Source organism: Homarus americanus, unplaced genomic scaffold (assembly GCF_018991925.1).
Source record: "Homarus americanus isolate GMGI-L3 unplaced genomic scaffold, GMGI_Hamer_2.0 scaffold5831, whole genome shotgun sequence".
Taxonomy (NCBI): Eukaryota; Metazoa; Arthropoda; class Malacostraca; order Decapoda; family Nephropidae; genus Homarus; species Homarus americanus.
This window is the reverse complement of record NW_024719604.1, coordinates 2,500,444-2,515,256: the sequence shown is the minus strand read 5'-3', so window position 1 is coordinate 2,515,256 and position 14,813 is coordinate 2,500,444. Positions and strand designations below refer to the sequence as shown.

General features: G+C 38.2%; 2 protein-coding genes across 2 annotated transcripts in view; one reads left to right on the top strand and one right to left on the bottom strand.

Moving 5' to 3' along the window:
* The window catches only part of LOC121860148 (protein XRP2-like), a 30,516-nt gene extending 24,273 nt beyond the window's left edge, over window positions 1-6,243 (bottom strand). Inside the window, exons 1-3 of the mRNA XM_042357204.1 lie at window positions 5,963-6,243; window positions 3,411-3,620; window positions 2,951-3,123 (exon numbers count right to left, since the gene is read on the bottom strand). Coding sequence (XP_042213138.1) covers window positions 2,951-3,123; window positions 3,411-3,620; window positions 5,963-6,048 — 469 coding nt within the window. The 5' untranslated portion in view covers window positions 6,049-6,243. The remainder of the gene's footprint in view (window positions 1-2,950; window positions 3,124-3,410; window positions 3,621-5,962) is intronic.
* A 226-nt stretch (window positions 6,244-6,469) lies between these two features.
* Window positions 6,470-11,573, top strand: LOC121860147. Its single transcript, XM_042357203.1, has 2 exons — window positions 6,470-6,543; window positions 8,847-11,573. The coding sequence occupies exon 2, from the start codon at window positions 8,851-8,853 to the stop codon at window positions 10,234-10,236; it is 1,386 nt and encodes a 461-aa protein (XP_042213137.1). The 5' UTR covers window positions 6,470-6,543; window positions 8,847-8,850; the 3' UTR covers window positions 10,237-11,573.
* Window positions 11,574-14,813: the final 3,240 nt, after the last annotated feature.

Here is a 14,813-nt window from a genome sequence, read left to right as displayed (position 1 = left end):
TAGTCCAGAAGGAAACTGGAGTACCCTGAGAAAACCTGCAATGTTTGGTAGCGTCACACATGGATAACACCATTCTCACATCTGACCCAGCCGGGGATCGAAACTGGGACACGGCCGCAAGAGGCACGCACATTACTGCTGTACCACCAACACCCTCTCTTGTCCCAGTTTGTTGCCTTCATTCTTTGCACATGCTCAAACTATCTCATCATCTCTGTATATAAAACCTCACCAATACTCTCAATACCCAGGAAAATTACATTAGATTGCAACTTATAGAAAATTAAATAATTTTCCTAAAAAAAAAAAAAAAGGGTACCTGAAGAATAAGAAAACAGTGTGATCATGAATTAGTACTGTACTTCTGAATGGGGAGGTGAGGTACTTGTCTACTTGGATCTACGATACAGTAGTACAGTACAGTATATGAGGCGCTCCGCATTAGCAGGGGGTGAAGCGACACCCTGGCCAAAATGCGTTTTTTGATGGATATCACTATTTTCACCCTTCCTCTACATGATGGCGTTGGATGTAACCCTCTAGCTAGAATAGAAATTAAGGTGTGATTTTGCCTTACGCCGGGAGCTATGTATCTGGCTGTGCGATCAGTCAAAGAAAGTGGTAACATCCCAGTCAAAGCGAGAGGAGCACGCCTCCCTCGGACCATACCCACTGAGGCAGCCAATTACAATGGGTTTCCCCTTGCTACTTCACAGCTCCTCGGCCAATCCGCACACCCAGATGCTGCCTCCTTGTTAGTTATGGCGCGTTGTATAGCATAAAGAGGTTCAGCGTACTTTCTACTGCTATTTTTGATAACTTTTCGGTGTTTCATTGGCGTTATTCGTGTTCCACAGGTGTGAGAAGTGTTGTGCAATATCTGCCCAATATTAGAGCAAGACTCGAGTGAGGCCAGGCCCTCTGGTGTGGGTTCAGGAGCCCATTATTCCTGAGCGTGTGTTTAGTGACGACAGTGCTCACGTGAACACCCCAGTAATGCTTAGTGATAGCGGTTTTGGTATACTGTACTCGTAATACAAAAAGTGACTGCTATGCATAACAAGACATAAATTTTTTTTAATTATTTAGTACATTTGAGTACATGTACAGTACAGAGATGGCTTGTATTTGGGCATTATGAACGAGTATGAGAGGTTTAAGCACACTAAATTGACACACACGAAAGGCAGGTGTTACTACAACAATACCCACGCGGCAACTGAAGACACAGAGGTGGGATGGTGTGGGTGGAGCTTTGGCGGGCTAGCGTTTGGCGCGCTTATGACCCATTTTGAAAATTTTGAGTTTGAAATTGGAAATTGTAACCTAACCCCTGGGGTAATCCAAGCCTTATTTGACTATTTTTTTTTTTTACGGGCATTAGCCCACCGGGGGGTGAAAAAAAAAGAACGGAAAGAAATTGTAAATATAGAAAAAAAAGGTTATACTGTATTAATCAACACCACGAAGATGCCGGAAAACCAACTTTTTAAAGTGAGACAGATTGTAAGAGCATGGAAACACAGAAGAAGGCAGAGCAGTCCACAGTTTGGCTGTGTGAGGAAAGAAGGAGGTACTATAACGGGTTATTCTCGTGTGACCGACATCCACAGAGAAACGATGGGCACCGCGGGCAAGACGTGTGTTACGAACCCACAGCCTTGCCGGCGGTACACAGGATACCAAATCCACCGAACATTGCCCGTTAAAGTACCTGTAAAAGAGAGAGAGTGAAGCAACATTGCGGCGAAGAGAAACGGAAGAGAGATTGTCGACTAATGGAGGAGAGTTAATAAGACGAAATGCCTTTGATTCCACCCCATCTAATAGTTGGACAGAAGAAGAGCCACCCCAGATATGAGAGCAGTACCCCAAGTTAGGACGAATGAATCCCTTATATACTTGGAGCAACTGCTCAGGATTGAAGTAGCTGCGGCATCTGTAAAGCATTCCCAACTTTCGGGAGGCAGCTTTAGTTATACTAAGGATGTGTGATTTCCAGGACATATTGGAGGAAATGGTGAGGCCTAACATATTTATTTCAGAATTTGGCAGGATGATAGCGTCCTGAAATGTAATTGGTGGGAGATCGTCAAATTTACAAAGTGTAATTGGTAAATATTGAGTTTTATTACTATTGAACTTAACCAGAGATGCTGCACAGATCCGCATTGATAGAAGTAATGATATCAGTTCTAGAAACAGATCTAGTTTGAGAGTTAGGAGGAAGGGGAAAATGTGAGGAAGAGTGAAGAGTAGAATCATCAGCGTAAGAATGGATAGAATAAGTTGTAGTGTGAAGTAAATCATTGATAAAAAGAAGGAAGAGAGTTGGTGAAAGAACAGAACCCTGTGGGATGCCACTACTGGTAGAGAAAGAGCGAGAAATCGATCCCTCGACAATAACTGCCATGGATCGGTTCTCAAGGAAGCTAGAGATGAGAAAACAAAGTGGGGAGAGAAACCAAAAGAGGGAAGTTTAGATAGCAAAGACTTGTGCCATACCCTGTCAAATGCTTTGGAAATGTCGAGAGCCACGACAAAAGTTTCCCCATAATCCCTTAGAGAGGATAACCAAAGATGGGTACAATAGGAGAGCAGATCACCAATAGATCTCGCCTGGCAAAAGCCATACTGGTGATCCGACAAAAGAGAAAGGCGTTCAAGGTGACGTAAAATAGGAAAGATTCGCTTGAAATTGATAATGTGTCCTTAATTGTGGGTGTCGCTTTAAATAAATAATTTTAAATCAATTCGCTTTAAATTGACGCTCTACTGTACTGTATTAATGATAAAAAATACACAAAAAATGAGAAATTATATGGAATAAGTCTTAAGTTACTGTACAGTGCCCTAATGAGTAGTCATACCTAAGGGACCCACTTTCACTGTACAGTCCTATATATCTGAATGATACAATACCTGTAGTACAAGAGATTTTTTTCAATACCTTTCAACTGAGGATAAAATGCCTGGAAACAGCCAAATCTCATCTTTGCTGAGGCTTCAATGATGGGTTGTGTCTGACAAAGGAGGAATATGTCCATTTTACAGCAGTCCCGTGTCCGAAACTGTCCACAGGCAGCCATCACAACGCAGTCTTGGCAGTCACGCAGGAAGAGGCTGAGGCAGGATGGAAGGTTAATGGTAGGCAAGACAAACACCTTCACAATATTTTTAATGACATAATTAGTGCAAAAAATATTAAATTTTTAACAAGTATTTTCTAGAAAGAGATTCTTTAAGTAGCAAGAATATAATTACTGTAGTTATTATCTAATATATAAAGGATAAGGCAATTTAAGATGAAAATAAGGAAAAATTAAAGGTTTTATATCAGGTTATCTAGAAATTAAACAACACCATATATGTCAATACAGTATACAGTGTACTATACTGTATAATTTTACCTTCCAGTTGTAGGACCCACAAAGATGATACAATCAGAGCAGTCATCAACGGTTATGGTGTTGATGTGATCAAAGAGGTAAATCTGTGAAGCTTGACAATTCTGGATAATGAACTGTTGTCCACTGATCGTGCCAGGCAAACGTCCAATTTCTCTGTTACTGATGTTCTCAATGGTAAAGTCTGCAGGGTTTACCTTCTCTTTCTTATCCCTAACAATAAATAGAACCCATTACATGTACAGTATATACCTAATACTGAAAACAATACTAAAACAATATAAAATTAGAGAGAAAAGCAAGGATGAAAGAGAGGTAAATACAGTAATATCTCCGTTAGCCAGAATCCCTCAAACCCGGAAATCTCCGATAGCCGGAATTTAAATTTGCTCAGAAAATCATTTCCAAAGCCGGAATTTTCCAAAATTTCCAGCTTTGGGGAAAAAATTTCCGAGGATGAAATTCGAGAGAATTTTCTGAAAATGTTCTTAATAAATATGAAAATTAAAGTATTTTTTTGGTGGGGGGGGGGGGTGACTTAACCTGACCTGACTCAATGTCAAGTGAAGGTAGGGTCAGGGATTAGTGGTCTCATATTACTGACCTTCTGATGGAATGTCAGGTCACCCTTTTTTGGGTGGGGGATTAGTGGGTCTCATGACCTGAAGATGATACCATTTAAACGTTCTCGGTAATAATATTTTGATACTTATAAAGTGCATTGTGTGTACAATGTGTTAGTTGGTAGCATTTAATCAATTTTGAATTATGAGGGGCCTCTCATAGCCTTCTTTGCCCCCCCTGCCAACCTGAAATGACGCCTGTTCTATGTTTCAGTATTCTATAATCTTGAAACAAACTACCAAAGAGTGTTGTGACGGCACCGAGTGTGAGCTCATTCACGACCAGACTTCACCGACACTGGAACATGTTCCGATATATTCAGGAGCTAGTTCATATCCACTACTTGCCAACAGTGCAAAACAGAGATGTGACCGACCGCCCAAGCGGCTAAGGAGCCAATCAGTGGCAAAGAGGATAAAAGTCAATAAAAGTTGAGTAATTATCATATCCTTTTGCTTCAGATACTATTGTATTGCTGTAGGACAGTTATAAGATGAATAAAGCCTAGTTAGGTTCTGGCAAATTCTGTTTCATTACACAGCTTCCATACCTGTATCCTGTGCCTGCAGTATTGTCATCATTATACAGCATACACTAGTATAGAAGTTTACTACAAAACTACAGTACAGTACTTTGAATACTTAGGATAGGTATTGTATGTATGGTTTAGTGCAATACTGTACTGTACCTGTGAGTCATAACTGCTTATAAAAGACTGTCATTACCTTAAAAATATCCTCACCAGTTTAGTTTACCTAAAGATTAACCAACCTAACACTATTTGGGGGATGGGATTAGGTTAGGTTACATTAGGTTAGGTTAGTTTAGGTTATATTATTGTGGTTAATCTTTAGGTGAAATATGCTGGGCTGGAGATTCTTCAGGTGAATCAGACAGATAATGTTGATCAGACAATGTTAACTGATTCATAAGTGACCATAATCTGGTCCACAGTTCATCGTCATCAGAGTCATTAATGACTCTCATGGTGATTAGGAACCCTCACTTATTTCACCTGATGATTAACACCCCTATGCTAACCTAACCAAACATAATCTAATCTAACCTAAGTTATCCAAACATAATCTTTCATATTGCAGTCTAAAACCAGTTAGGTTAGGTTACAGTACATTAGATTGGGTTGGTTAGGTTGGAAATCTAAATACTACAGGGATGACCGAAAATAAAATGAGTCAATTTATAGTATCACGCTGGTCTTTATTTCAATATTAAAAAAAGATTTTCCTATATATTTTGATGAGTTTCAAACGAATTCGATATTCATTTCCTCCCGAAATCACATGCTTTTTTAATGACCCCCTCCCCCTCCACCCAACAAACATAATGTATAGTTTTTTGTTTTTTAAAATAAATAACAAATTATATTACCAACCAACCAAGAAAACCTAACCTAACCTAACCCGTTGTTCATGCCCCAGACGGAGTCCTGGAGTGATACGTGAGCAGGGGGTCAGACCACCTCTGCCATCAGTAAAGAAATCATGGTGACACTTGTGACTGAGTGAAAGTAATAATCTTGAAAAATTAATATCTCGGTTATCCTTAATTTCCGGTGGAAATATCATAGAACAAAAATGTCTTAAAATTGTGTAAACATTATGAGATACCTATTTTTAATGCAGAAATAAAGACCGGTGTGATACTATAAATTCACCCTAAAATTTTACCTTGAAATATTAAAGAATTGCTTTAATATATTTACTACACTATATTGTATCTAACAAGTACTTGTTACATATACAATATACATTTCTTTACCTCTCGCTGTCATAGGCTTTAAAATAATCAACATACAGTTAAGACAAATTAAACAGATGGTTTTTAATGAAATCAAATACCGATAATCAGGTGACATTGACAGGTAACTTAGACAATATGATGTTTAGCATATAACACTTTATACAACTAACCATGTATATGTCTTTGGTACTTCAATAGTAATGCCTTTTTCTTGTTCAGTGTCATGTTTCTTAATCTTGGCGTGAAGACAGCCCATATTGACTAAGAAATAACCTCTTGGGGTAAGGGTGATCTTATTCCCGCGAAGAATTCCTCGGGGTCGTCCCTCCTAGGCCCGGGGGTCGTGGCTCCTCGCCTCCTAGGCCCGGGGGTCCTCGCCCCCCTAGGCCAGGTACATCAACACTCACAAGACATAAGGGGATAACTACAACATTTGGTTTAATTATAGTATTTATTTTTATAGTGTAGTTTCAGGTAGAAATCTCCAAAACAAAATTTATTCATTTTTGTTCGTATGAGGTTCTGGCTTAAGTTTAAATAATATATTTATATTGTACATATATTATAGCGTGTCACATAATATAGCTATTTTTCATATTTTATTAAACAAATTTAAATTACATTATATAAGAAAATAACTTTATTTAACTAATATTAAACACTGTACAAGTTGAAGTAACAACACGACAGTTGGGACACAATGTTTACATCAACACACAGGACACGACGGACCGCTACCTGGGGGGTTGAGGTCAGCCTTTATTACTCTTTATTACTTTATTTGATCATTTCACAGCCTATAAGTAGTTAGGGCGGTTGGTCTGATCTTTGTATTTAACAGTGTCAGCACAGGATGTAACCCAAGAAAACATGTCCAGTACTTGCCAACAGTGTGTAACAACCCAACTGGCTAACAGGCTGTTCAGTGGTCAAGAGGATAATAACAACGGTTAATGAGGTATTATAGTTTAGGTCAGCCTGTTAGGTTGTATTTGAGAAGCAGTGCTGTGACTGGTTAGGTTGGGTTGGGTTAGGTTAGGAAAACATAATTTCAACTTCCAAATACTGTAGGTGGATGACTGAAATGATCATTTTACTGTTAAAGATTCATTTTATGTCAAATATGGAATTTCATATTTCTGTTTTAAGCTAAACTGGGGGACTTCACAGCTAATGCATTATTTGTTTTGATGTTTATATTCTTACCATATTTTAATCAGTGAGTTCTGATGTAATAATAATTTTTATGGAAATTGTTTCGTTTGGTAGGTAATTAGGCGACCAGGAGCACACTACTTAGTCTTTCTGGGCGTGATGCGATAGTACACAGCCAATCATCTTCAATTGACACCAGTCACCAGTGTATGTTCTTGAGGCACACAGATCTGGCTGCTGCTCTCACGTCCACAAAAAAAAGAGTAAAATTACACTATATAATAGTAAGAGCTTTCTGTTTATTATGCCGAGGGGTCGGGAGGGTTGAGCCTTATGACTAGAAAGTTAGGTAGGTTTCTTTGGTTAGGTTGTGAGGTCGTCTAACACTGCTTCTTCCACTTGTTTTTCTAATCATCTTAGGTTTAATTTATAAATAACCCAATTTTAACATATTTTCCATAACTCCGACGGTGTCCACTATAAAACACAGTGAAACTGCGGAATTGTTCAATTCATCTATTAAAAATCAGCGGCTGTGAAGTCGTAAATAATTACCAACGTTTCTTTTCATATTATATTTTCATCGGTGAGTTCTGATATGATATTCATTTCTTGACCAAATTCTTTGTTTGGTAGATAATTAGGCCCCTAGGCTCACATTAGCGGCACTACATAGTCTTGTACAGCAATAAATCGGTAAGGTTTTGTGGTATGTTCGGTGTATGCTTAGGAGCCGTGCGATCTGGGCTGCTGCTCACGTTCACAAAAAAACGTAAAATTGCACCATATTATAGTAAGAGTATGTAGGGGGTCTGGGGCAGAGCCCCATGGCTAGAAAGTAAGGTGAGGTCTTCTAACAATCTTTCTGTGCTAATTTTTCTTGTCAACTTGGGTTAGTTTAGGGTTATTTTTGAAATAATCACTTTTTAACACATTTGGCCCAAACTACAGCAGTGTTGTTAATTGGGCAGGTCTTATTTGTTAACAAACTGAACATTTATAAATTTGCTCTGGAAATGTAATAGAATGAAGTACCTGACCAGTATATTATTATTTGTCTCTATATAAATAGAAATATGAAATTCTATGTTCGATCTAAAATTAATCTTTACCTTAACTAAATTGACAAATTTATGATATATATATATATATATACAGTGGTCCCTCGGTTAACGAGCACAATTTCTGGAAGGTTGCTCGTTAACCGAAAAACTCGTTAACCAAAACCATTGTTTCAATGGGTTTTTGGGTAATTGGTTCCAGCTCACCGAAAATTGCCTAAATTCAACAAAAAAGGTAGAAAAATACACTTACTTTGAGGTGTGTATGTAGAAGGCTCTTGGATGATGATGATGATGATGGGAATTAGAATGGGGGTGGAGGAGAAGAGAAGGCTTTGGGGTGGAAGAGAAGTCACCTATTTATGACTAATTTTGTATTGAATTCAAATGTGGATCACATGAAGATAGACACTTCAATACATTTCACCCTATGACTAAATAGCTACCCTAATACAGTACAGTACTACCTGGAGCTTTTGTGTAATGAAGGCTGTGGACAGACTGCTATAGAGAGCTTTCCTCTCATGGTAACATTTGCCTTGGATCTTCTCCATCTGGAAGCTGTGGGATAGATTGGGAATCAAATTATTTAGAATAATTTAAATGATTAGCCTCACTTCCATGTAAGGGTGTGGTGCAGTAACTTGATAATTCAAATAAGGCCAGGGCTATCAGGAGAGCTGCCTGATTACAGGCAATGCTGGAAAACTGGATTTATGGATCAATCTTTCATTTGGATTTATACAAGATTTATGGGTCAATCTTTCATTTGGAGTTATCATATTTTTCTCTCATAAATATGCTGTCAGTAATGCTAATAGATTACTTCCTCCGACAGATGGATGCAGAGTCTCAGTGAAAAATCCAAGTGTCACTATTCCCAACCTCTACATGATCCCATCACTCCTCGGCAAGTTGATGGAACAATGCGTAAATATCAGCAGCTTGCTCTTACCATCGTAACGGTTGTCAGTCTTGTAGCCTTCTTGTTCTATAAGCATGAATATGAAAGGTTAAGGTACACTCTTGAGTACCTCGACACATTTGGGAAAGCCCCATCAGAAGCGGAAGATATCAGACCACACTGTGGGTACAATACTCATCACAAAGTATCTACAGCCCCCACAGACTGGGTCCAAGTTACTTCAGACCTTGAAGTTTACTCCTCATTTTGGGATAATCAAAATGGTATTGGTGACCCTAAGATCAGAAGTATAGCAGCTGTACGCAAAACCACTGAATCTCCATCAGACCTTAGCTGTTTAATATGGTTTGATTATGAAGGCACACCTGCCCCTGGCACCTGCAGTGTTGAATTTGCATCAGAAAGAGTTCATGGACACAACACTGTTGAAGAGGACATAGGTGTTCTTTACCTTTTATGCACAGCTGATAGCAAGAAACTTATGCTAAGTAAAACACCATATATGATACAATTCAAAGTAGGCTCATCAGAACCATCACAACCTGTTTTTGTACATGAGAGTGAAAGCCTTAAGAGTGTCATCAACAAGTCTGCAGTTTGTCTTCTTCCTGTAGAAAATCCTATTTCTACATTGAAAGTTATTGAATTTATATCATTTTACAACATCATTGGTATAGATAAGTTTACTATATATGGCCCTGTCCTTACACCTTTGGCTAGGTACTTACTAGACAAGTACAGTGATGAGATAGGTATTGAATTTGAAGAAAAGCTCTTCAGTTCTTCACAGACTTTTAAGCTAACTCGGCCTGTAGTAAAGAGAGTTATTGAACTTGACTGTATTTACCGCCACAGAGACACCCAAGAAAATGTTCTTATTCTGGATTTAGATCAGTACGTTATCCTCGAACTTAAAGCCACGCTGCAGGAAACCCTGTTGGCTCTCAAGGGTGGCAGTCAGTATCATCGGGATGTGGCAGCGTTTCACTTTACGACACAGAAGGTGTGCCTTGATATGCAGCACATGAAAAAAGGCACATTGCGTTTATCACAACAAGTTCACACAGTGGGGAGTATGAAAGAGATGGGAGTAGCTGTCCTACGTCCTCATCTTTTAACTGCCTCGGCAATTGGTGGTCCTCCAAACAATCAACATATTTCCGCTGCTACGGCAGTTATTCATCAGTATTCTGTTTGTTCCTCTACAGATAACCATAATGAAAGACGCCACCTTCCAACACAAAAAAAATTTGTGGATAAACTGGAGAAATCTTTGTTGTACAGGAAGTGGATAATTAACTAACAATTACCGTGATAGATCTGAAATGAGTTAATTGTATTGTAGTAATATGAAAAACTTGCACACTGAAATAAAGAAAATAAATTATTTAAAAAATATTGTACAGGGTATTAACAAAATTTTGAATCTTAACGTTAACAAAAAGTATCACAAGTACAGTACTGTATTATCAAAAAGTATCACTAGTATATAGGGAGCTGTTTGTCAAGCTCAGTGATATTGATCTTACTGAAATGTACTTTTCTCATGTTTTGTACTATAATTTAGAAATACTGTACAGTATTGTACTTAGTGCAGGGGAAAAATTTCTTTCCCTTTACAGTTCTGTATATAGCTACTGTATTTCTTCCTTTTAGAGTTTTATTTTGTAGATACAGTACAGTACAAGCAGTCTATCATGAATTAACACTTAAGCACAAAAATGAAATGCTACACAAATATGGTTCTTTGTACAGTACTGTATCCCAGTAATGTTGGAAAAATCAATAAAAACCAATAGTTTGTTGTCCATATAAAGAACCAAGTGAAAGGCTTCTTGAGCTCTCTGTGACCAATTTTTATAATCAAATACTGTATAGAGTAAATGTACTCCTGTGTGTTGTTTTAATGTCTTGTTAAAGTTACAGTTGTTCACTAAATCAAGACTTAATTGGGTAATGCTGTTGGGCAGTTCTTTTGTTATTTATTTTTAGACTTTTAAGCTCTTTGGCTTCTGCTTGCTATATGTATGCCTGTGTAGGGATTTCTCATCAATTAGTATTGTATTCTTGTTATATGAAAGACTTATGGCCAAACAATGTTGTTAAAAGTATTGTATAGGCAGTCCTCACTATATGAAAGACATACATTCCACAGAAGAAGTTGTGCTTTTAGGAAAAATTCAAATAGTAAAAGCAATTTTCTCTTAATTTTTTGGTTATAAATGGGGGATGATTCCTTGGGGCTGATTTTCTCACAACTTACTTGACCAAAACTAACTTCCCAGACTAAATACAAAACATACCTATAGTTACTTAATAAATCAATACAGAACATCTTTAAATGTGTAATTAAATTAATACAAACCATAAATAAATTAAAATAACAAAAAAGTAAATGTAGAGATCACGGAAGATGATTTTTGTCTCATTCGTGCTATTGTTTATCTTGCTTCAGAAATTTTGCATGGATTCCCTTCACAGAGGGAAGGTCACTAACACAAAAGCCAGCTATAGGGAGGATTGGAGACAGGTGTAACTTCTAATGCATCTCTTTAAACTACACACAACCCAGACCGCTGACCTATTGACAAGGGACACTCCCAGATGTCTGTGTTAGCACTTCTTCTTCTTCCAATGAAATGGGGGCATTATTGTATGGTTTCATACTTATAACAAAAGAATAGGGTAAAGTTTACCAACAGCTGAAGTCACTAGATATGAAAGACATGCCCCTGACTTGATGCCCAGGGTTTTCAAAAGAACAATACTGTACCTGGGTAGTGAACTTTATTCAGTAGAGTGGCACAGGTTGTAGCAATGGTGTGGTCCAAGGAAGTTTCGGCAGGACTTGAAACTTTTACAACAGGAAATTTTTTTTAAAGGTATCCCTCGTTTAACATTCATTCACTTCTTGATATTTCAGTTTAGTGACATAAAATTTCTAAAACCCTTTTTTAATTAATGATTGGTCAAAATTTGGTTTAGCAATGTTCGACTCACGGGAAAAAACTTGGGAGGGAAGTTGGAAAAACTGGGGATTCTGTGCTCCAAGTGTGCATCATTACAATACTGTATAGGGTATTCTAATGTGGCTTAGAAATAAAAAAAAAATTAATTTTGAGCTAAAATAAGAAAAATGAAGAGGATGGGTGTGCATGTGTGAGGAGTGAATGTACGTGTTGATGCAGTGAGCTGTATCTGGCCAGCTGCACTCTTCAAACCCCCCATATGGCGGTAAAATTAATTAATTCCAATATTATAAATGAATTTTATTGGAATTAGTTAATTTTACCGCCACACCACCCCGTTAAGTACTGTACTGCAGCGTCCCTCAGGACTCATTTAGTTTAAAACTCAAGTTGAAACATGACGACCCTCTTCAAGGGAAGATGTTGTTTAATAATACGGGCGTAACCCTCTTCTCCCCCCTCCCCCATCAAATCCCCTCTCTTCTCCCCATCTTTCCTTCAGGGGCTTGGTCTTAGATATGAAGCCTGTATGTGTATTTAAAATTCTGCTTAAATAACTAAGTAACCCCCCCCCAGTACCTGCCAGAGATGTTGCGTGCTGCGAAAAATTCAGCCACTCATCAATTAGAATAAAAAGTAACATCACCACAGCTACACCCCAATTAGACGGGCAGTTCATGGTGAGTCTTAGTTGGACTCGGTCACTATGGAGGCAACAATCATCCACAAACTCCTCAACTGAAGGAGCTTGATAGCTACTTAGCATGCCCAGGGGAGGGAATGGAGCAACTGAGGTCTTTCCCAATATTATGTGACTTATCTCTCTCAAGCTTAACACCCCACTACCTGCATCTGTTTAGTCATGTTGTGCTTATTATTTATTATTAAATTAATTTATTACACCCCAGGGGGCGACAAGCCTAGTTACAAGACCGTGCAGTCAAACACTAATATATTGGTACTCGTGTCTTGCAGGACACGCTATGACTTGTGATATGATTGAAGGACAATGGGAGTTAACACCCATCAAAGCCTGGGTAGTGTACAAGATTTAAATCTAAATTATTATGAATAAGTAGGTGGTGACGTAGTGGGTAGTGACTCCCTGAGAGTGGGACTGTGTTGAAGGGTGTTAGTGATGGGACAGTTACAGAGTTTAGTGCAGGTCATCCCCCATCAGATAGGTCTGTATCCTCACTTAATGCGAACAGAGACTACATTATGTCTGTGGACCGTAAGTCCACATCAATGATAAGGAAGAAAGTGATCATAGTGTTGGGTGGATATATTTTCAGCCCATTCACTATCCCTGTGATGGATTGTAGGGAGAAGAGTGGCTGAATGTATTCTCTTTCGGTAGGTCATGCTGCGCTTATATTTAGGCCTAAAAGATCCTGATTGGACAGCCATAATTTCAATAATCAGTTGCTGATTAATCTCAATAGAAAGATTTACAAATAAACTTGTGAAATGCTGTGTGTCTCTTATTATCTTTAGTGTACTAATTTTGTATATAATTTACTTTTACTTGAGTACATTGAACTTTGGATACTTTTACTTCTACTTGAGTAATATTTTGCCAATGTAACAATACTTTTACTTAAGTAACAAAATCCGGTACTTTATACAACTCTGGACGTTGTATCAATAATCTTTCAGGAATAAAATACCAAAACAGTTTTAATGTAATTATTACTTCATCCTTGGGACTTTCATTTCTCAAGAACACTATGTGGGCCATAGATCATTTGACAAGTGACTTGTAGGAAACGCCTGAAAGAGTAGCAAGCATCGCTGTCCTGTTTGACCAATATAAATCACTGCTGAGCAGCTACTCCTTGACTTGTTGGGATAAATTTTTAGAATTACAGTATATTTCTACTAAAAATATTTACTTTCTTCCCATGTTCCTCACTAGGCAAATTATTATTCAAATACCGGTAGCCATTCAAATATGTGATGAAATTATTTTTCAAGATTTGAGCAGGGGAGGTCACTAGAACCAGAGCCTTGTATTTTTGTGGCTGTTTTGAATAATGTAATTATATCAGTTTTCATTGACATCCTCATAAGTGTTTCTTTTATTTTGGGACATGATTGTTTTTTGTTACTTTACTTTACAGTATAGTCTGGATTTATGCGGTTTTTGTTTACGCGTTTGGTCATTTACGCGGTGCCTTGCCAGAATGAAATGTTTTAATTACACGGTAAATTTGGTCATTTACGCGGTGAGGTCCAGACCGCCGCGCCATTTTTTACTCACACGGTCCATTCTTGACACCCACTTGCTCCGCTTCACTCTCTCTCATGCCCTAGAGAGGAGCAGTTCACTTACAACCACTGGACAAGGAAACTGGGCACTCAACACAAGTGTTATATCAAAGTGATATTCACAACACTTCCATGGGGAGAATTCACAATAAATTCTCTCGAATAGTACCTGTGTATATACAGTACAGGGGGGGGGGGTACCACCTTTCAGCAATAATTAACAGAAAATGCCCAGAAGTATTGATATCAAGCTCTGCCACTCAAGAGTTCCAGAACTTAATTAAAACAATTAGTGTGATACCAAAACAGCTATCACACTGCAGCTCTTATACTTGGGTATTTGTTGTGACCCAGAGCCACTTTTCCTAATCTGATGGGACCGCAATGAAGCAATTGATGATCCAGGGACGGGTGCAGGGTTGTCAGGGAGAGTATCTAGCCAGTTATTTGTTTGTTTTTTGCATACAAAACCTAAATTACTTCATTCCCCCACCAACTGGCCAGAAATCTATCTCATTGAACCCTATATTGTAATGAACCCGATTTATATTGCAGGTAAGGGTTTCAAACTAGGGCAAGAAACCTTTCCAACCTACTACAGTACAGTATAGTCTGTATTTACGAGGTCAATTGAACCCGA

What these genes read in the sequence shown, in the direction of transcription:
- LOC121860147 (XM_042357203.1), top strand. Translation starts at nt 8,851, where the DNA reads ATGCAGAGTCTCAGTGAAAAATCCAAGTGTCACTATTCCCAACCTCTA.